At 38.1% G+C, this 23,379-nt stretch overlaps 2 protein-coding genes across 2 annotated transcripts in view; one reads left to right on the forward strand and one right to left on the reverse strand.

Annotated features, from left to right (window-relative positions):
- The window catches only part of LOC107728991 (XK-related protein 4-like), a 55,733-nt gene extending 41,988 nt beyond the window's left edge, over positions 1-13,745 (forward strand). Inside the window, exon 3 of the mRNA XM_016539338.1 lies at positions 11,368-13,745. Coding sequence (XP_016394824.1) covers positions 11,368-12,320 — 953 coding nt within the window. The 3' untranslated portion in view covers positions 12,321-13,745. The remainder of the gene's footprint in view (positions 1-11,367) is intronic.
- A 3,761-nt stretch (positions 13,746-17,506) lies between these two features.
- On the reverse strand, positions 17,507-22,814 carry LOC107729056 (transmembrane protein 68-like). The gene is made up of 6 exons (XM_016539409.1): positions 22,265-22,814; positions 20,839-21,006; positions 19,606-19,799; positions 19,464-19,524; positions 19,222-19,361; positions 17,507-18,553 (listed from the first exon to the last, which is right to left on the reverse strand). The coding sequence occupies exons 1-6, from the start codon at positions 22,584-22,586 to the stop codon at positions 18,449-18,451; spliced, it is 990 nt and encodes a 329-aa protein (XP_016394895.1). The 5' UTR covers positions 22,587-22,814; the 3' UTR covers positions 17,507-18,448.
- Between the last annotated feature and the right edge of the window lie 565 nt (positions 22,815-23,379).

Below are 23,379 nucleotides of genomic sequence, written 5' to 3' on the forward strand. Positions count from 1 at the left end.
TTTTTTCTAGTCTCGCGTAGCCAGACCTTCAGACTGACGGCTGAAGGTCTGGAATCCATGGCAGCTTTCATTGGCCAAGGCCCGCACAGTTCGTTTCGTTTCAGCGTCACGTTGAAGGGCGTGGAAATGTCGCAACAATAACGGAACGGTGTGTAAAACTCTCGGACGTATTTTAAAGATTCTGTGCCGCGAACTTTAAATATTTCACATACTTTTGAAAATCCAGCATTTAGTTGATCCTGATAAGCGCTCATCGTCACAGTAAATACGACGGCTTTCTTCTTTCGTGAGGGAGTTTAGCGCCACGGCATCTTTGTTTTCAGGCGAAACGTTAAAGAACGCGACACACACGTCTCCCGGAAATCCTGTATAATTCAACCAATCCGATGAAACTCCTGAAGTGTTTCCACTTTTGTGTGCCATATGCATCAGACGTTCAGCCAAAGTTCCGTCACTTCCGTGGGTGTGACGTCTGAGGCTGAGACTATCTTTTTTCTAATCACCAAAGCCTGGTTTCAGCCAACCCCATAAGGTAAGAAATCCTAAATTATTTCTTGTCACTAAGGCCCCATCCACACGGAGACGTGTTTAGCTGTATATGCATACATTTTGTATCGTATAGGCGTTTCGTCCACATGGATCCGGAGTTTTGGGAGAGTGAAGCCGATATTTTTTGAAACCGGGTCCTAGAGTGGATAAATCTGAAAACGCCACCCTTGCGTTTTCGTGTGGACAGCGAATCCGTATATTTTCTGAAACGATGATGTCATCAGCCCACGACTCGCCTCTAGTCAGACACCGCTACGTCACGTAACAGCCAGGGCCGCATTAGGACCTCACTGGGCCCCGGGGCTATGACTTACTGCAGGGCCCCCCCATCACAATAATGATATATATATAGCTTAAAATAGGATTTTTATCCAATCAAAATTTTTGATGCATTGCAAATTCATAATTCTTGTTACTAATTCCAATGGCAACAGCAGCTATATTAGGCTGCTTTGGAGGAATAGTTCACCCCAAAATTAAAGTTATGTTGTTGTTGTTCTAAACCTGTATGAGTTTTCCTGTTGAATGCAAACGTATACTATATTTGGAACAATACTGGTAACCAAACAGTTTCTGTGCCCCCATGACTTCTATAGTATGGAGAGAAAAAACACTATTGGAGTCAACAGGGACCAGAAACTTCCTGGTGGTTACGAATATTCTTCAAAATATCTTCTTTTATGTTGAGTAGAACAAAGAAACATACAGGTTCAGAACAACTTGAAACTGAGTAAATGATATTATTTGTATTGTGTGTAAACTGATACTATAATATTTAAATTTTTGGGTGAACTATATCCCTTTAAAATCTCATCATATAATGCCAGGATCGCATAATAGCCAACTAGTGCACATGCTTTATCTTTAACTATTAACGTTCATTTAAGACACAAATAACTGTGTTGACGAGGAGACAGGCATTTTGACACATATGTGTATTCGAACGTTTAAACACAAGGCGGGAAAAATAACTAGTTTAGTCAGGCGCTGTACGAGCAAGTGCGCTCCGCACGTATCAGAAACCGTCTTAACGTGCGCATTTGCCAAAATGAATTTTGCCCCACTGCTTAATGTCCCTGAACAGTTAAATTAGTTTTTAAACCACAATGCTTAAAATGCGTTTAAATGAAAAGATTAGGCCTACATCATGACGTGCAAAATGAATTTCTCAACCCATAAGCGAATATAGGCTACTAGGCCTGTAGAGTTTGTTCAAACACAAAAAGCAATATACATCTATCAAGTTAATAATCAAACTAACCTAAAATCTACTAACTCATGTTTTCCCCTCTCTCTTCATTTTTTTTTCTCACTATTTTTTTTTAGAATAGTTGACATTTTTACTTATCGAAGATTGTTCTTTGCATGACCGTTTCTAGATTACACCAGAATGAAGTGAAGAGAGGTGAATGCAGATATTAGGCGCAGCGATCACCTGATAGATAGGCTACGTGCACAGTTCGTTCAAAAGTAAAATATATAATAAATGCATTTGATTGGTAAACCAAATTCAGACTTTACGTTTCAATCTCTAATGGTAATGCATGGAATTTACGGAAAAGCTCCACTAAATAATAATGCTAAAAAGTGAGGGGCGTGATGGGGCTTTGGCGATCGGCGCTACCGATATCCGTCAATCTACTCCACAGCCAATCACGGGCCCCCTCCTTGCTCGGGCCCTGGGGCTTCAGCCCCACCTAGCCCAATGGTTAATGCAGCCCTGGTAACAGCAACAAAAATATGAACAAACACTGAACGATTGTCTTTTTACTAACTAACATTAACACAGATTAATAAATGTATTGTTCCATGTTCATTTGTATACCACGTGCAAGGTTTATGCGCATAGTCCAAGTCTTCTTCTCCATTTTTAGTGTATCTCTGTGGCAGAATTACAGCGCCACATACTGGTCTGGCATGTATACTACATCATTTTGTGTCAGTTTCATGGTTTCATGTGGACGCAGATATTTCTTGAGACGAGGGGAAAAAAAGATTGGATAGGGAAAGCTCTGGCTTCGTGTGGACGTAGCCTAAGGGTTTTCTTAACTTAAGAGTTCTCTGCTCACCCTAGAGCAGCAGGAAAGTGAGGTCCTGACAACACTAATTGGTTAATGGACCACAAAATCACTCACAGTCCCAAACTGTTCGCAATTGTAACTCTTCTGGGCTGTGACGTCAAAGGCAGCAGACATTCCTATTATAGATAATTTTATGCATTTAAGAGCCCCCCACAAAATATTCACTGGACAAACATCTACCACATAGTGGAATATCTGCAAAATGCAATTCTTTAGAATATATGGCTACACTCTCAGACAAAAATGCAAAAATTGTACCATTAGGGGCACAACAGCTCATAAGGCAGCACCCCCAGAGGGAAATCTTTCTTAGTAGTACCTTAAGGGTACATATTACTACTTGAAAGGTGGGAATATGCACCTTTTAGGAGAAGAGATGTCCCTTTAACGTTACTGCCACAGTGACAAGTTGTCATACACTTACATGTACAATTAATGCACTTTTTTTTCTGAAAGTATACTTTTGAATGTCCTATACCAGCAGTAACTACCTAAAATGCTAACCAATCCTAATCCCTTGGTCTGTTACTTATATTATACAAAAATATTCCAAAATCAGATCGCATTCTCACATAAGGATATGTTTCCCTAAAGCATCGTTAGCCAATTATGGTCACAAGTTCTGTCATCACCTACATATACTTACAATTCAGTGTTTCCCAAAACCATAGTTCCGATGAACATTCGCAAACAGCTTCACAAACTTGTGTAGTTGGAACTACAGCTAACTTGTGGTTAGAAGCATACTATATTGTTAGTTAACATGTGGACCCAAAAACTGGAAAACAAAAATAGCAATGTAGCCATCAGATGCCAAGTACGTTATTTAGAGCAATTAATTTGATCTCGAAATGATTAATTAGCAGAAGTTATTACTCCAAGTGATGTAATCAAAGACAATTCTATATTGTTAAACCATGTGCAACAATGTTTTGGGAAAGAGTTGTGACTAGCTAATTTCTCCAATGATGCATCACACTAGTAAATAAGCAACAAGTTATGTTGTTTTTATAAGGTTTTTATCAGTCTATTGGGAAACAAAGCCCTGTTGATAAGTGTGACGAGTGGGGGCGTGGCCGAGAGCCGTGGGAACGGAGCGAGGCCGGTGGAGTAATTGATAATGAGCAACACCTGCACCACTCACCGGTCTCAAGTCCCACAGAGGAGCTCCGGAGTGATAAAAGGAGGAGCTATGACAGTGAAAGATGAGAGAGGACCAGGCCTGGACTTTATTTTGTGTTTTGTGTCGTCCGCGAGGGGCTGCCGCGTTACTTTCATTTTGTGTTTGTTTATTTTGTTAAAGTTTTCTTTAAATGTTCGCCGGTTCCCGCCTCCTTCTTCCCGTGACTACGAACGTTGTTACAATAAGGTAATCAGAATCTGAATCAGAATCAGAAGAGCTTTATTACCAAGTATGTTTACACACACAAGGAATTTGACTTGACGACAGGAGCTTCCAGTGTAGAAGAAAGTACAAACATAGTGCAGACATACATGATAGTGCAGACATACATAGGAATAACACAGTAGGGATGTAATATAACACTAATATAATAAAAAAAAGAAAAATTGAATAATGTACTATATACAGAAATAGAAGTATAGGAACAAAAGTAATTGTTTAGATAAATGTACAAGGAGTTCGTCTCTGGTAAAACTTATAGAAGAAGAATGACAAAACACAGAACAAACAAACAAAAACAATAGAAGAATCGCGGAGCTCAGCGTCCTTGCTGCCATTTGCGGCGCCATGCTGGTGGTAATGCTAGATTCATACTGACAAATCTTCAAAAGAGGCAGTTCATGGTAGTTAAACTAGATATCCAAGTACAGGATTGTGTATACTTTGATTAATGATTTATATCTGGGATATAATCAGCAGTTATTACGTTTTGGAAGTACATACATTCTTTTCACTTGTGCACTCACTCAATGTTTAATGAACAATCATTTACTTAGATTATTTGAATTATTATTATTTTTTTTAGACCTGCCTATTATTGTGGTGTAAGGTCCACGCACTTGGCCCAAGGAAGGTATCCAGTGGTGGCTGAAGGTTGGTATCATCGATTATTTAAATGTCATAACTCCACAAACTTGCTTTACATATCGGTCTCTTCCTGTATAAGTGGGCAGCTCTTGGATAAGAATAAGTGGACCAGGTTATGTAGTTTCACAGAGCCGGATTTTAAGAACAGAAGATAATCTGTTGTCATGTTTCTCATTGCTACTAAGAACACAAGGGTAGATTTATGGGACACTTTAAAACCTTCAGTTTGACATTGTGGTGACCTTTCAGTCAGCCCCCATTAACCAACACTCATAAAAAATGGTCATGTTACCAGAGCTGTTCATAAATGACCATTCTGTTGATTTGTGCTTTTGTGCTTTGTGGATTGCAGAGCCCTGCCTAGCAGTTAAAGCTTCAGCACCTTTATGTGCTGTCTTCTGTTCTTCATAATCTTCCATAAACAAAAGTGCCCAGGGACTGTCAGAATTTTCTCCCATCAAGGCTGAGAAATGATTTATGAAAGCAGGGGTCCTGGGCTCCTAATGCAACAGAGCTGCGAATATCCTATTTCTTTTATGAGCGTGAGGATCTGAGCGTCTGTGCCGTGTGACAGTGGAAGCCGGTCTGGAGGCAGTTTTGCTCGTGGTGTTTGGTAGAGCAGAGCACAGAGCCATCTGATGCTCAACTCTTTCATCGGATACTTTCCTTTGAGATTTGTCGCTCTTACGCTTACAAGTCAAAAACAACATTGAGCAAAGTGTAAAAATTTAACCCAGCAGTACAGTCATAATTCAGAAGTCTTCTAAATAGACAAAACAACTTGGGTACCATTTGATGGCAGACACGCAGTGGTGAAATGTAGGACACATTTGATTTGTGTTTCTCTGACTCAGGCTGTCCCTCGTTCGCTCTGCAAATGCATCCTCCCTAACTTTATCAGCAACTGTCGCAGTAAAAGACGCTGTCAGTCAGTAAAGCAATATCTTTTCTCACTATTTTCCCTTACGTAGCTTCTCTTTGGACCCCTGCCAGAAATAAAATCTCTCTCTACCTGCTCACATAAATAATGGGCCACTCAGCCATAACCATTTCCTGCAACACTTCAGCGTAGGAAAAAGCCTTGCTCATAACATGCTCCCAGTGTACTGTTTTGTTCGCAACTACAGGAAGCAACACTTTCTCTTTAACTATTCTTCACATTTCAATCATTTTTGTCTGCATGCCATAAACACAAATGTGTCCCCTGTCACACCATTACATTTATTGTACAAATTTTTTATATTTTCTTTTTTTTTAGTTAGATAAGTTATCACTGAAGCATCATAAGAAACAACATTACGTTGTATTAACATCATGAATCATTTTATGGCATGACAAATCATTTATGTGATATTGTATACATGCTATTATAGGCCAGGCTTAAAATACAGTTTTATACATTATGAAACGACTGTGTCTCCATCATTAGCATGGAAAAGGTTGAAGACCCCCTGTCTTAAAACAATGTTACTGTCATTGAATTGTTGAAATAGCAGCATAAAACTGAGATTTCTTTTTTTTTAATTGTTTCAAATCAAAGAGCACCAATCCTTTATTCAAAATGCTTTTGTTTTCAGTTCAGCAAAATCTTTTTCTTGTTGCTTACTGTGCACCAAATGTTCTCATATTTCATGTTGATCTTTGCCACTAATTCTCTTTCTAATTGAATTTTGTCACTGTAGATGAAATCATATTACTGTACCCAATTTTTTTTTTTTAGTATACCTCCCATTTTTGGGTGGAAAAACACGTTTTACAGGCAAGTTTTTGGCATCTGTTTTGACTACATTTCTGTTTTAGTGGCGATCAGGTACAATTGTAACATTTGTCAAATCAGCCAGCCGCATGTTATGGTATTTAAAACATTTAAATGTGCCAACAGAAACTGTAATTTCAATAGATTTACAATGAGAAAGATTAAATAAAATATTGCATTTAATATAAGTTAGAGTGAAAAGTAAATAATTTTCTTGCAAAATTTTTGAAGAATCTTCATGCAGCTCTTTTCCATACAGATGCATGCCCTAAAAAGGACGAAAAAACACTACAAAAGCAATTAGTCCATAAAACATACACTATATTTGAGATTTTTTTTTAAAGCCATACAATAGATTTAATTACTATCCTTTTCTTGTGTAAACAGATAAAATATCAACATGGAATGTTTGTAACGACAAGAGGGTAAGCAAATATTGAAAAAATGATAACAGAATTTTCCTTTTTTTGGTAAACTATTCCCTTAATGTGAATGGATTTGAGGGGCCTGTAGAAGTAGATGAAGAAGATACTGCAGTGATGCTGTGGTTTGCATAACCCTGCTGCTACTACACACCCTACAAACACACGCGCACACACACACACTGTCTATGCCCTCCTCCCCTCTCAAATTACTGCAGCCCTCATGAGCAGCAGCAGCAAGGAGCATTACGTCACTGCTGCCGCTCTCACAGCCTCGCACGCTGGACCGTGGCAGGTTCCTGTGGCGACCGTCTCCTCTGGATGCGCTGCACGTGCGCAGGATACGAGGGAGGGAGGGAGGAATACATGCACCTTCACTGTCGTAGAGAGCATCGGAGCCAAGCCGCAGGCCAGATAGCCCACAGAATAAGAATTATAGCCTGGCCTCTGTCAGTTAATTACCCCACTTTGCAAAGTAGTCATTACACCTCCTCAGCTCTCTCCAGCTACTAATGGGCCAGATTTAATCTAAGTGGGTTAAACACGTAAATAAGCTATTGAAAAAAAACTCCCAGTATAAACAAACACTAGATAGATAGATAGATAGATAGATAGATCGATAGATAGAATCTGCCTTTGAGCCACAAATTTGAAGATAAGATTTTAATGTAATTCACTATAAATGAAATTGTAGCTGAATAGTTTGTCTTGTCCTTCTTCAGATTCAGCTGTGTAAACATGGCTAATCTGTTCCATGAGGAGAAATAATGTTATATTTATAATTATCTTTATTTATGAGAAATTATTCACAATCTGGATGGATTAAAATCTTGGGTCCAGATCTGGACTGCAGTCTGCTAATTGGTGTGTGTTTACTGTTGTAAAGACTGTTGACTACCCCTCCACACTCGCAGTCCTCCACAGAGGATGTGTCGCTCCGGGAGTGTCACCATCACAGTCAATTCCACTGATAAGATTCTGAGCATTTAATCGCTCTTCAGACTAATAAAAATAGATGCCCAGGGTGCACATTCTCTGTTATGAATGTGCTATCTTATGCAATGTTATCAATGAATATCTTTACCATTGATCGTCTGCTTTGTTTGGTGTAGAGTGTCCATAATGCACAGCTCATCTGAAAACAGATTGCAGAGACATGGCAAATCTGTCTGTCACAGCTTTTGATGAACAGTGAGCTTGCAGCCTCTGTGAAATGAAAATAATACTCACCTTTATTTGGACACAAATTAACACATCTTTGCACATTCATCATTTCACACGAGGACTCGTTCTATTATTCATGGCCATGGTGTTATCTTAGGAACGTGAGATTCTGCGTTTATCCTGATGCCGTTTGAAAGGAACTGACTGGTACTGAAGCTTCCTGTTATCTCAACCTCTCCTCTGCTTGCACTACAGCATTATACAGAAGGGCGATAAAAAGGACATTATTCTGAAAACTGCGTATTGTATTGTCTTGATATGATTTGGGTATGAATGTCAAACTGAGAGGTAAAGACGAGAATATTTACACTTGGTTTTCATTTAGAATTAATGAGGGAACTAATGAATTCAAAGTCTGTCTTGTTATCTCAGGAACAGTTCAGTGCAGTAAGAATGTCAGATTTATTAGTCTTTTTTCTGACAAGAGAAAGAGACGTTTCAGGTTTAATATATGAGAGATCCATATGCTGCCTGTCTGGAACTACAGATAAAAGACAACACAATATTTTAGGACTGCTAAACATTTTAATTCATCATACATTAAGAAACATTGAAAAATTAGACTAGGTTCACCTGCATACAAGTATTTTTCTAAATTTATGTTGACATGTTTGGTCCTCCTTGCATAAACTTGTACGTGTTATTTTCAAGATTAAACATTTTTATTTGGTGTATTTTTTGTTTTTGAAAAAATATGCTCACCAAGGCTGCATTTGTTTGATTAAAAATACATTAAAAACACAGAAATATTGTGAAATATGATTATAATTTAAAACAACTGCTTTCTATATTTTAATGTATTTTAAAATGTAACATTTATTCCTGTGATGCTAAAGCTGAATTTTCAGTGTCACATGATCCTTCAGAAATCATTCTAATATGCTAATTTGGTGACAAAAAAACATTTCCTCTTGTTATCAGTCTTATTATTATCAAGATTCTTTGATGAATATTTTAAATGAACAGCATTTATTCGATATAGAAATCTGTTGCAACATTATACATGTGTCCTTGCTAAATATAAGTAAAAATTCAAAAAAAGAAAAATCTTACTTTTAAACAGTGTATAGTGTATTATCACAATTATGGTAAAACAGGCAAAGTACAATCACCCTAAAACGTATTTGCATATTTAAACCATATCTTTGCATTATATAACAGAATATCCAATCAAGTTCCATTTATTTGAAAGGTACATTTATTTTATTTTTCAAGTAAAATGTTTCACAAAAAGAATTATGTTACAGGGATAGTTCACTCAATAATGTTAATTCACCCTCATGTCCTTCCAAATCTGTATGACTTTATTTCTTCTTCAGAACACAACACATGAATGGGGTCCAAACATTTCCTTGTATGTTCAAAACATCTATTGTGTTCCACAGAAGAATTTCAGAAAGGTTTAGAACAACATATGGGTGAGTAAATGATGATGGAATTTTTCATTTTGGGTGAACTATCCTCTTTTTGGTGCTGCTGAACTTGTCTAGACAGTGTTACTATATTCATATTTTATCTCAGTATCAGCATTAAACTTGATATTGAGGATAAACTGGACAGTGTGTGTAATCTTTGTATTCTGTCTCACTCACTCACTCACTCGCTCACAAGAAACTGATCACTCCATCAGCTTGTGCACATAACAATGGCTGCCAGCTCCACGAGAACAGTGTGTCACAGCTGTAAAGATGGGCTTCACGCACCTGTATTCACTGCTGGCTGCTTTACTGTACTCCATCTGATGCAGATTGCTTGTAAAGCCTCCTCCATTAAGCACAAGTGAGTTTTTTGGACAACATGATGGATAACATCTCACTCATGGGCCAGCGAGTCATAAATGTGGAAAGGTGCAGTTAAGCAAAATTCCACAGAGGCTGTTTTCCCTGAAGAGGAAATAAAACAAGTCTCATCAAAATGAACCACGTCTCTGGAGTCACCGTTTATCAGCTTTGATTAGGGCCGGAGCTTGTAAACCTTGGTGTGGTGTGATTCACCAGAGGGTCTAGATATGAAATCGCAAACACATTCATCACAGGAGGGCTGCATGTGATACGCACAGGAGCACGAGCCATTGACGGACACTTCCACGGTCAAGCTACTCCATTAGCCCACTTCCGACTGTATTCTCCAGAGTCATGAATATATAAAGATGTAGTAACGAGATAAATGCATTTGCATGCCTTGGTGAGCACTTCCTATTCTGCGTCGGAAACCAGCATCCTATTGTATCTGGGCAAGAAGTGCTTCACATGTCAAGCTACATTTATAGCTGGTTAACATGAAATGCACTGCAGAGCAGTTTCTTTTAGGAACTTTCAAAATTGCAAAAATATTCTGCTTACAAGTGATATCTACATTTATATTTTTCTTTGGTTTACACACCACATTTCATGTTTCAGTTCAAGCTGTTCAATGACTTGGTTTCTTTCTCCTTGGTAAACACACTAACATTTGATAAATCGTTGGTTGTGATGGAAACGACATTATATATATATATATATACAGTATATATGCATTTTTATAATGGATTTTCATAGTTTGAGAACCTAAAAAAAGTCTGTGGTAAGAGTAAAAATGTATCCCAAAAAAAAAAAAATTGTCAAAAAAGACATGGTAAGAATGGGATGTGCAAATTTGATGAAAAATTATATCTCAATACTTTTTTGTGATTTTTTTCGATAATGATGATTAAACCATATTTTGCTTAGTGTGTTTTTATGCTGGTATCTTGGCTGGTTTAGGCCTGCCACAGATAAATATGACAACAAAGTGATTAATGGGTGATTCATTGAATCACTCATTCAAACAATTTGTTCAAAATGGCTGATTAATTTAGAAACGAAGCAAGTGGCTGTCTTTATGAATGGATTGTTGAACTATTGACCCAAATGATTTGTTCAAAACATTCATTCAGGAACAAAGCACAAATGTTTTACTCTGGCATTGTTTCAAACTATTTTCGCTGGTGAAACAGAAATATATATATAGTGTCTAAAATGTAACTCAATAATAACTTCATGATTTTTTTTAACTGCTGGATAAAGTTAATATAACATTCACGATCGCACAAATGTACATACAGGGATATTTTTTTCATAACTTGAATTATAGGAGCTGGCACGTGTCAATTAAAGAAATCACTAAATAATTCCACATTTTCTTTACATACTGCACATAAATACTTTGTGTAGTTCTCTATGTGCTCATATTTCTTGGGTTGATTAACAGGGATACTTAGGATTATGATGTCCAGCCATAACTGACACTTCTCTCCTTTTATTTCAGGGATGACAGCGGCTGCTTCTCTGGTGTCTCTGGCCTGGGCTCTGGCCTCCTACCAGAAAGCCTTGCGTGATTCCCGCGATGACAAGAAGCCCATCAGCTACCTTGCCGTCATCATCCAGTTCTGCTGGCACTTCTTCACCATCGCCGCTCGCGTAGTGACCTTCGCTCTCTTCGCCTCCGTGTTTCAGCTCTACTTCGGCATCTTCATCGTGCTGCACTGGTGTATCATGACCTTCTGGATCGTACACTGCGAGACCGAATTCTGTATCACCAAGTGGGAGGAGATCGTCTTTGACATGGTAGTGGGAATCATCTACATCTTCAGTTGGTTCAACGTGAAGGAGGGACACACCCGCTGCCGTCTCTTCATCTACTACTTCATGATCCTGCTAGAGAACACGGCCCTGAGCGCGTTGTGGTACCTGTACCGCTCGCCGCCCAGCACAGACGCCTTCGCCGTGCCCGCTCTGTGCGTCATCTTTTCCAGCTTCTTCACCGGCATCGTCTTCATGCTTATGTACTACGCTTTCTTCCATCCCAACGGGCCTCGCTTTGGTCGCTCGGCCAGCCTGGTCCAGCTCGAGGACCCTACTGCTACCTTCACGCTGCCCCCCGAGGGCGCCACCAACTCCCTGCGCTCCAACCGTGGAGGTACGCTAGCCAGGGACGCTGACCGCGAGGCCAAGTACAGCGAGAGGGATGGTTGCATACCCGTCTTTCAGGTGCGGCCCACCGCACCCTCCACACCTTCCTCCCGTGCCCCGCGCCTGGAGGAGACAGTCATCAAAATAGACTTGTGCAGGAATCGCTACCCTGCCTGGGAGAGGCACGTACTAGACAGGAGTTTACGTAAAGCCATCCTGGCCATAGACTCATCTCCGACCCCGCCGCGCCTCCAATATAAAGACGACACATTGGTCCAAGAGCGTCTGGAGTATGAGACCACCTTGTAGCCTGCGCTGTGGAAACACACAAACATTAACACTTTACTTTCCACTTGAATAAACAGCAGGACTGTGGCAATAACGTTCCTTGCATACATAGCATCTAGTCATGATGTTGATTGTCATGGACAAGCAAATATAGGCACAACATATTTGTGGACGAATGAAATAATCAATCTTTTTTAAGCCGTTCTCTCGTTGCTTTTTATTTTGTATTACTTCTGTTTTGTCAGGGAATATCTGGGTTTCTAAAAGTCATTGCACTGGCTGATATAGACCACAAACCCCTCGGTCCTCCTCAGTGTTGTACAGACCTTCATTCCCAGAATTGATCGTCCTCGAGCCGACGTCTCCAAGAGGACATCCAGAACACTTCATAGTTTGTCTCTTGCAGCAAATGCAAAACAAAGGCCTTTCCCTTTGAAACCACGCATCCAGTGCACACAAACCAACCGACTACCCACCGCACTGGAGAAACAGTGGTCCAAATATCACGTTGATGGTACACAAATAAAAAAAAAATGGCTGATTAGACTCGAGACGTCCTTGTTTAGGGTGCTGTAACCTATTAGTAGTGTTTCATCAGCAGTTCTGTACCAGTGCCAAACGCTCCACTCACACTGACTGAACACGCTGAACTGTGGCTCGACCACATACTGTATATATAAACAGGGCAGCATTTCAACCATCTACTTGAATCCTGTACAAAGAAAAAAGACGAGAAAAGAAAGTATGCGATCAGTCCAAGCCACTTGGGACAACAAAACAGGGAGAACACACACTCGTTTTTGTCTTCGGGAGAAGACAATAGGCCAAGAAAACACTTCCTGGCAGCTCCCTTTGGCGATCCGGCCTCATTCACCTCATCGCTGTGGGCTGACAAGGATCCGTTTGGTTCACAGCAAAGTGGGGGGCAAAGACCACCACAGTTCACACAGTGTCCGCCAAACTGTACTCGACAGAACCTGGATGCGCTTCATCTTCTAGGTTAAAGATACAGTGTTCTTCTAGGCTGGGTCAAGTTTTGGTGTGTCTGTATCGGTACAGTAAAATAAGTTAAAGGCGCACAAATAGACAATAAACGGGGTCACTTCTCAACACATCCGGAAAACCGGCGAAGTGTACTATTCCAAACTCTGCAGTGTGATCAAGACTTTCTCCATCAGGCTCTTCAATTGCCAACTCACGGTCTACAAATCAAATTGTCAGGGATAAGTAGTCTGCGACAGAGTACAGACTAGCTAATGTGCTCCGAATTACGCTCCGGGCCCTATGGTTCAACAAATCACATCTGCCTAAAAGAGCACTGTATCTTTAAATCAGCCAAAAGCATCCTTTATATATGAAAGAGTTGGAGTTTTAAACTTTCCGTTCAGTTGCAAGTGCTTCTTTGTGTCTTTATGTCGAATATCCGAAGGAGATGTGGAGGTGAGGGCAGAAAAATAAAAAAGAAATAGAAAACTAGCACAAAACGTGTCACAGGAAGGAGTCTCAGAACAATGAAGGATTTCTTTACACTTACGTTGAGAGACAAGGTGAAATTTTACTGCGACAGAAGCTAGATGTGCCTGTTGTGGATAGTTTGCGATTTTGAAAGTGTGGGAAAAAATGTTTTATGTGTAACTTTTTAATACTCTATTTTCTTTGTTTTTCTTCTTTGGTTTTTGATGGATTTTAAATGTGTCTTACAAAATGGTTGATTTTCAGGTGCACATTATTTTGCTTAATGCCATTTAACAGTGTGGAGATGACTGATCTAGGATGGTTAGATTCGTTTAGCTTCAGTTGGTCATATCTGAACTGTAATTTGTAGCTTTGAAACACTCCTGAGGTGTTGTAACGTCCTACCATTGGTGGCAAATGAACTGAAAGCATAGTTGTTTTAGCCTGCAGCAATCTGCACATTTGCAAATAAAATTGTGTTGCAAATAAAAAAAGAAAATAGAACAGAAAAAATTATCGTATGAATCTACGTAGACCTGTATATTTTAGCTATTTTGCTACTTTCCTATCTCGTCAGCATTTCCCCCCCCCCCAATGTGTCTTATACTTTAATTTCTCTGTGTGATGGATGATGATGATACTTTGTCTCTTGGCAAAATTTTCCAAACAGCCCTCTAAAAGAGTCCCCTGTAGTCAGAGCACAAAAAAAACTTGTGTTAGCACACTAATTAGGCAATTTTCAGATTTAAATTGCTGCACCACCTACACAAGACCATTTTTGAAGGAAGTCGAGTGATGTATCGCACACCTCTGCGATATTACGTATCCATCGTTTTCAAAAGCATCCTACGTTTTTTAGCTTTCCCATAAATACCATGATATTTTTGTTTCAGTGATACCCCAAGCACACTGCGTTTTGGTTCATCGGATTAAGAGGAGCATCCTAATGGCAACACTTGCTGTGTCTGAGTTTTGGTGACATTCTTCTTTATCAGGTGCAAGACCTCAATAATTTTTTTAAATGTTGAAATATGACTTGAATTTAAAACACTCAACAATGTGATGCATTCAGCACATGCAGAATGAATCAAGGCCTTTTCACAAAAGGCTGTGTAGATGTTTGGAGATGCTGAATAGCCTGTTTTGATGGCATATTCTCCACATGATTAATGATAATACTATTAGTCAAAACGATTGGAGAAGTCCTGCATACGGTACAAGAGAGAAGTCAGTCGTTTTCAGGGGGGGAAAAAATGAAACACGTGGATGAATTGCTTACAATAAGATCTTTAACGTATTTAGAAATAGAGAGTGTGAAATTTAATATTCACTGTAATAATAATCTGGCAAGGGGTTGGAATTTAGCCCAACACGTATCAAGTAAAAGCTATTCACTCAGTTTATGTGCATAGGTAGGACCTACGTCTTAACATTTAAGCTAATCATAACGTTACAGCTAAACTATGTATCTTTATTTTGCACTTCTAGTTCTATTTTTCTATCTGGGTTTTTATCAATAAACCTAGAGATATCATAGTCAACCATTTCTTCGCTCTGGAAAAACGTCATACCTGTAACCTACCTCAAAGCGGTATTTTAAACAGACCACTCTCCAGCTCTAGTTGTTGATGTGGCTGATATGAAGGAATTTATTGTGATGGAGTCCCGGTGGATGAGCCGAGGAGTTGAAGGCTGCTCTGTTTATTACCGGTACATCAGTAGAGCCGAGTTCAAAAGCAGGACTTATTTTACAACTTTTCACAGCAGGAGAACATTCAATTCATGCAAGCTGATTCTGTTTTATTTGCCTTAAACAATGCTCGCCTTTTTGTGGATTCCTTATCCGTAAGTGACATTTTCTGTTTGTTTCTTTTGGTTTAGTTTTAGTCATGCACATGATTGCTGTCATGCTAGTATGATGACGTTGCATTATTGATTAGCGTACTTACTGTGCTCCGTTGAAAAAAAAAAAACAGCATATGCTGGTTAGGTATGTTTTGAAGCATGGCTGCTGGTTTAAGCTGGTCATGTGTTGGTAAGCTAGTTGCTTAGGACCAGCACATGACCAGCTTAAACCAACTCATAACCAGCTTAAACCAGCTCAAACCAGCAGCCATGCTTCAAAACATACCTAACCAGCATATGCTGTTTTTTTCAACAGGGCTTATACTGCAAGCAGAAGAAAGCAGACTGAAATGAAATTGCATATGCAGACAAACAATCAAAATGACGACCAAGATAGTCAGGGGTCACAGGCCGTACTGTTATAAGATTGTGAGCATTTTGAATCAGTTAGCAAACACTGAATAACTTAGCTGAAATGAAATGTGGCACTTTTTTATTATTCATCGGACAAGCTTTCTTTTGTTGAATAAACAAATTGATCCTCCCTCACATGAAGACATAGATACTTACTAGAATGCCATAAATGGGGGTAAAAAAAAAAAAGAAATTTACATTTAGATAAATGATAATCGGTGGTTATTTATAAAGCACGATATTAGTACAAGCACAGTAATTGAATGAACTCGGTGGCGTTCAGTTCAGTGTTCAGAAATGATGTACAGACTTTACTGGTATTTCAGTTACAACCGAAGTTCCATAGTGACTTACAAAAGGCTATTTAACTGTAAATAAATGTATGCAAATGTACATGTGTAAAAGAACATTCCTCTCCGAGTCCTGGTTGTGAAGGGTGTCTATTGACTAGAGATCGGCAGTTACATATGACATAATACAGATAAAACTATAGTGTGGTGTATGTGATGTAATAAATGACATAAAAAAGCAAAAAACAAAAAAAACTTTATTATTGGTCTCTTAAGTAAGTTGTATCGTGTGATGAAAGTCTGAAGTGCGTAAAATGCATCAAATCTGTTATCTGATTTTATTGTAAATTGAGTAAAAACAAAAAGTACGTTACATTTTTGTACATATTGGATTTTTGTAAATTTTTATTTGATTCTAATGCAACACAAAGTACCAAATTCATTTAATAAAGTACACTGTGGCCATTTTATTAGACTTACTTGCAATCTTCTTTCGGATTCGCAGTTAATATGTGAATAAGGTCCATTTGAATTTTTAGAATGTCAGTAACTAGTTCAAGGTTGGAAAAAAAGCACTGGTGATGAGCAAATCTGCTTGTTCAGAATCAGTCTATCACAAATGCAAGGCTTGGTGATTAGTTTGTCTGAATATGTATTCTCACACCTCCTATGATTTAAGGTTTTACACCTTAATTAGAAGAGACTCCTGGAGAGGCTGAAAGAAAATTAGGAGCACATGTATAATGCAAGGAGAGATCATGAATAATAAAGATTTTCTTCCAAGAAAATACTTTTATTTTGATTTTTCCAAGTGATTGTTTGGGGGGGGATTTACAATGGATGCACAAATGCTGTAAGGTAATACCAAACAGATGTATAAGCAACACTGGTGCATTTGCATATCATACACCAAACACACCAGATGTGCACAGAGAACACACACTCTTAAAAATAAAGGTGCTTCACGATGCCATAGAAGAACCTTTTAATCTAAATGGTTCCATAAAGAACCTTTAACATCTGAAGAACCTTTCTGTTTCACAAAAGGTTCTTTGTGGCGAAAGAAGGTTCTTCAGGTTATAAAAAGGTAAGAAAGAGCTGGTTCTTTAAAGAACCTTTGACTGAATGGTTCTTTGTGAAACCAAAAATGGTTCTTCTATGGCATCGCTGTGAAGAACCTTTTGAAGCACCTTTATTTGCAGGACAGGGTGACGAAGACCGCGCTCATGCTGACATTTGATCTTTGTCACACACAAGATATTGTCTCCCAAAGGATCATGGGAGAGTGGTTTACTGAGCACAAGAGTGCATTAAAACTGTTTTACCAACACTGAATCCATCGGAATATTCAGTTTTATTGTGAATAATAAAATCTCTTATAAAATCACACATTTACCGCCATTATTTACACTACTTATTAGATTTGAACAGCCTTGATGTAATGAACTAGTAAATCAATACATTTCAGGAATGTTACAAAATCTTAATGAATTCTGAAAGACCTGTATGCTTTGTCGCCTGAATAAAATCTATTAGCAGTTGCATACTTATGTTTTTTTTTTTTATAATCAGAATGTTATAATAAGCTCTGAGAGCGGGACAAACCAATATCAACTGATGCTTAAATAGACAGCCGTTCATCTCTGAGAGTTAATACAGAGATGTTAGACTAAAACTGTAAGTATTCAACATCAAACAACAAATATTCAAGCATGTATCTCTTATCATTATTATTAAGTGTGCTTACAAAATCACAAAAATCACAGTATGCACAATTTTCCTTCAGATAGATAAATATAATCAATTTCCAGGACAGAATGCTATAAGGACATTAAAAAAAAAAAAACTAACCAAAGGCTTTGTGGAAACTATTTTGGCAGTGGTCCTTTGAATACAATCAAAGTGTGCAAATAAGCTTTAGACTTAAACCAAAAAAAAAAAAAAGTTCACAAACACACTCTTCGACATGCACAAGACTACACGTAAAAAGACGTTACAAAGACACGCACCATTATTTGATATGCAACATTGCGACATATGCTGATACTTCCATTACAGAGTCGGTAACTTTGCTAATTTTATGATGTAACAATATTATATGCTTGAAGCATATTTATTTGTTCAGTCTGAGAGAAGGCAAGTGTGCTAATCTTCTTTGTGTTCCCTTTGGAATCGCTCTAGAAGAGCTCGGAGGATGTTTCCGGGTATCTTCTGGTGTTTGTCGATAAGTGCTTGAACTGCCTGTTGCACCTGAACAGATGGGTTCAATTGAAGAAAATGCACGAAATATGAGGACAAAACCTGAACATGTGATATCTTAACTGTCTACTTACAGTGCAGTAGTTGTATTTGCTGACACTGTGTTCTGCACATGGGCTATAATTATTCATTAGGCACATGTAAGATGATTAAAAATAATAAAATGTCCTGGGGTTTGTGATTTTTAGCAATGGCTTTAACTCTAGCTTGAATTGATAATGCACATATATAGTTTTCAACATTGGAAATAATAATAAATGTTACTTGAGCATCAAATCAGCATGCAAGTATGATTTCTGAAAGACCATGTGACACTGAAGTAAAAACATTGTACACCATTCATAGAACCCGATTTGGGGTGTCCTTTATTATACAAGCATTCTCTCACTTTGCAGACTGTGTACACCTGCATATGTGATGAATGGTGATCACCACTCTTGGGTGGAACGTTCCCTTAGTGGACGGTGTAAACAAATGGCGCTAGAGTATGTTGTGTAGTCAACAGTAGGTCAGGATTTGTCGGGACGGTGTAGAGGTTAGAACCTCTTGAAGCTTTTTTTTTTCTTTTCCAATTTGCAAAACACCAGCTCAGCAAATGAACAAATGTCAGACCTTTACAGGACTACACAGTTATAAAAACTAAACTTGTGGAGTCCTACCGTTTCAGCCAACTCAGCTGCATTGAGTTTGGGGTCGTATGGAATGGGGTCACCCAAGTAGGTGCGAAATTTGACTGGAAATCCTCCATAAATGGGTGCTATCGGTAGGCGAAACCGCTCATACACCCAGCGGTAAAACCCTGAAGGAATTTCGAGATTCATTTAAGACTGAACTCTTCCATAATACATTTAGATTATCATTTACAACTGTGTGAAAGTTCAGTCTTTTGTTCGTGACTCGCTTAATGTTCCAAGAGAGCGAAATCCCTCCCTCAGGTTTTGAGTAAACATGGGTATAACTGGCTATAGGGACAAGTGCAAGACTCTTAGTACAATAAAAGCGGTTTGTATGAAAAGAGCAGAATAAGAGGGACAGTCGCTCACCACTTTAGAGTCAATGGCCACTTGTGCAAATCCTTTGCGTTTGCCCCAGAACAGAGGGTACGTCTCATCGCTGAACAGGGCCTCCCGTACTCCTCCAGGAGAGATGCCCAGGAGGTGGCCGTTGCACAGGGCCTTCACACACTCCTCCTGCGGCCCGTGGATCACACTAAACACCTCCAAGAGGAGCTTAAACCCTGTCGTGGTTGTTATAAAGACAATATGAGCACAATTAAAGTAAATTAAAAAGTATATAAATACACAATAATGCCAAAAGTATTGGGACACCCCCTTCTAATGAACAGGTTTGACTACTTTAGTAATTTCCATGAGTACAAATCTTAATGTTAAGCCAAAAACTCATCCCCAAACACCAAGGACTTGTACATACACTATATGGACAAAAGTATTGGGACACCCCCTTCTTTAGAACAGAAAAAGGCACTTCCAAAACTATGGCAACAAAGATGGAAACATAATTCATGTATTTAAAAATTGTATTTCCATCTCTGTTGCAACAGTTTTGGAAGTGTATAATATGACTGTACCCATATATACACAAGTCATTGGTGTTTGGTGATGAGTTTTTGGCTCAAGGTCTGCATTTAAAGTCACACCCGAGGTGTTCAGCTGAGATTAGGACTTTGCTTTCTACAGACCAGTCAAGTTCTTCCACACTGACTGAATCAATCTTTTCTTTTTGAACCTGGCCTTATACACAGAGGCATTGTCATGTTAGAAAAGAAAAGGGTCCTGTTCAAACTGATGCTATAAAATAAGAAGCACACAATTCACTAGAATATCATTATATGCTTTAACATTAAAATTTGTCCTCATGGAAATTACTAGTAGTCAAACCAGTTCATTAGAAGGGGTGTCCCAATACTTTTGGCAATATAGTGTATAAATAAGAGGGTGTGTGACCTTGTTGAATTCAATGAAGGTAAAATATGGAAAGGGTTTTCAGAATGTAGACAATGCCCTGACAGAAGTTAATCAATGCTTCTTGAAAAGACACATATTTATGTTTTTCTATAAGTTAATTAAATCATCTGTGTTAAGAACAAAGTGAATTTTTTAGCTATTTTTAAAACTAATGACAGATAAATTAATAGCACATATTTTGTCCCAAAATTCAGTGAATCACTAGGAAATTAGGTACTGAGTAATGACTCTGTCATGGGAAAAATTAGGCTGATTGATCACTTAATTCACCAGTATGAAATTTGTTTTTACCTGGGACCTTGAACAGAAAATGATCAGCCACCGAATGACAAGTTCTTCCCTTTTGAATGATAACACTTGCCAGGAAATAATAGTAGTCTATAGGAATAGCTCCATGATAGTAGACTACGAGAGCAGGTCCTTCATCTGGAATCTTTTCTAAACCATGGATTTCATAACCTGTCACAAAATACATGCCTAATTAATCAGGAGAAAATTATTCAACATTTTTGTGAAGTGTGACACATACTATTTTTCAGGAAATAACATGGAAATGAAAATTTGACATTACAAATTACTAAAACTATGGTCAAAAAAATGACAGTAAGGACATCTACAATGTTAGAAAGATTTCTAGCTCTAATAAATATTTTTGAACTTTGTTTATCAAAGAAAGTAAAATGTATCACTGTTTCAACTGTTTTCAACATTGATAATAATACGAAATGTTAGCTGAGCAGCAAATCAACATTAGAATGATTTCTGAAGGATCATGTGACACTGATGACTGGAGTACTGGCTGCTGAAAATTCAGCTTTGCAGTCACAGGAGTAAATTACATTTAAAATTCCCAAAAAAATAAATAAAAATAAAATAAAAATAAAAATAAAAATAAAAAATATCATACACTTTGTGAAATGAATCAAATTAAATTGGTGCAATGAATCAGGCAAAACAGTTATTTAGATGCTCTGGTTGATAAAGACTGAGCAGGTTACGCATTTTAAAATTGCAATTTAATGGCTGGAACATCAACCCATTATTGATTGTGGGTAAGGATAAGATGGTTTAGGACTGGGGGGAAAAAACATCCATAGTCTGATAATACACATGTAGAATATGTCAAATCTTCATATGTCAAATCATGCCTTTAGACATAACTTTTTAATTATGATTTTACTATTCCTGTCTATCACTCAAAAATCTAATTAGTAGCACAGTGGATACAAAGTATGTGAGCATAATGAAAAAATCCCAAACCAAAGAAGTTTAATTTGAAAAAGGTAACCATCCATATCTTATGGAATCCCGTTTCCACCACTGAATAAAAAAAAAAAAAAAGGTTATTGCGACTTTTTATCTCACAATTCTGACTTTTTTCTCATAATTGCGTGATATAAACTCACAATTGCAAGTTATAAAGTCAGAACTGCGAGATATAAAGTCACAATTGTGAGATAAAATACTTTTTTTCTCGCAATTGCGAGTTTATATCTCACAATTATGACTTTTTAACTCGCAATTGCGAGTTTGTATCACGCAATTATGAGAAAAAAGTCAGAATTGCAAGTTTGTATCACGCAATTATGAGAAAAAAGTCAGAATTGTGAGATAAAAAGTCGCAATTACCTTTTTTATTTTTTATTCAGTGGCGGAAACGGGCTTTCATAAGATCTCAATAAATGCAGATCAAAAAAAAAAAAAGCCAAAGCCATACCGTGCCAAATAGCTCCATGTCCATCCCATAGGGTTGCCAGAGTTTTTCTCGCACCATCCCACAGGTTATTGGAATAAGCTTCCCTCAGCTGGTTCTTGCGTTTGTACACGTGGAGAAAGAGTATGGACAGATAGAGGAAGATAACTATGAGAAAAGGCAGAATGAAGACTATGGCTAGAGGTGTGAAAACCCAGAGCAGATACTCCAAGAAACTGAGGTAGTCCTGGAGCTGCCCGAGCCCTGCCTCCCACACATGAACTAAGCAGGAGAAGAAGCTGACGGATCCGTTCTCAAACAGACAGGACTCATTCCCACTGGACATGCTGCTTCACTGTGAGCCTCTCCCAGTGGCAGATGGGTGGAGCAAGGCAACAATCTGCCAAAGGGCAGACCTGGGTATGAAAGACACAAATTATCAATAGCGGACATTAAGATGGCATTAAAGCTCAAGTGTGTTATATTTATGACATTAAAAGAGCAGTTCAATATGCAGAGTCAAACACTGTGCGTGTTATTTTACTCTAAAATATATGAATGATTGAATGAAAGAACAAATGAATAAATAAATAAATAAATGAGCAAATAAATAATTGACAGAAAAAAGTTTTTTTGTGTGCTCTAAAAGCAACATGGGCCCACATGAATGGGTCAAACTTACTGGAATGAACTGACTAATCAATTTTGATACATATACAAGACTTATAAATTGCTTATGAATAAATAGTTTGCAGAAATCAATCAAAATTCAATCAATCAATAATGAATAAGATTTTTTTTTTTTTTTTAAGGGGTCATATGATGCTTTTTTAAAGATCATTATTTTGTGTATTTGGTGTAACAGAATATGTTGACATGCTTTAATGTTCAAAAAACACATTCTTTTTCAAATACTGTACATTATTGTAGGTCCTCTATGCCCCGCCTCTCTCAAACGCTTCGTTTTCTACAAAGTCCCTCCTTCCGACAAGCGCAGTCTGCTCTGATTGGCCAGCTGACCCAGTGCATTGTGATTGGCCGAACACCGCAAGCACTCGTCGGAAATGTAACGCCCCTTACCATAATCGCAAGCTTCATCTTTCAAAATAAATGTAAAGACAGTAAATAATGTCATTAGT

This window comes from Sinocyclocheilus rhinocerous, unplaced genomic scaffold, assembly GCF_001515625.1.
Source record: "Sinocyclocheilus rhinocerous isolate Xijiao unplaced genomic scaffold, SAMN03320098_v1.1 scaffold1785, whole genome shotgun sequence".
NCBI classification, from domain to species: Eukaryota; Metazoa; Chordata; class Actinopteri; order Cypriniformes; family Cyprinidae; genus Sinocyclocheilus; species Sinocyclocheilus rhinocerous.

Bases quoted from the DNA above. Each gene is read 5' to 3' on its own strand.
- LOC107729056 (XM_016539409.1), bottom strand. From the start codon at position 22,586: ATGTCCAGTGGGAATGAGTCCTGTCTGTTTGAGAACGGATCCGTCAGC. The intron at 19,800-20,838 runs GTAAAAACAAAT...CAACCACGACAG, and splicing joins TTTTCTGTTCAAGGTCCCAG to GGTTTAAGCTCCTCTTGGAG. The intron at 18,554-19,221 runs GTAGGACTCCAC...CCATCTGTTCAG, and splicing joins CAGCTGAGTTGGCTGAAACG to GTGCAACAGGCAGTTCAAGC.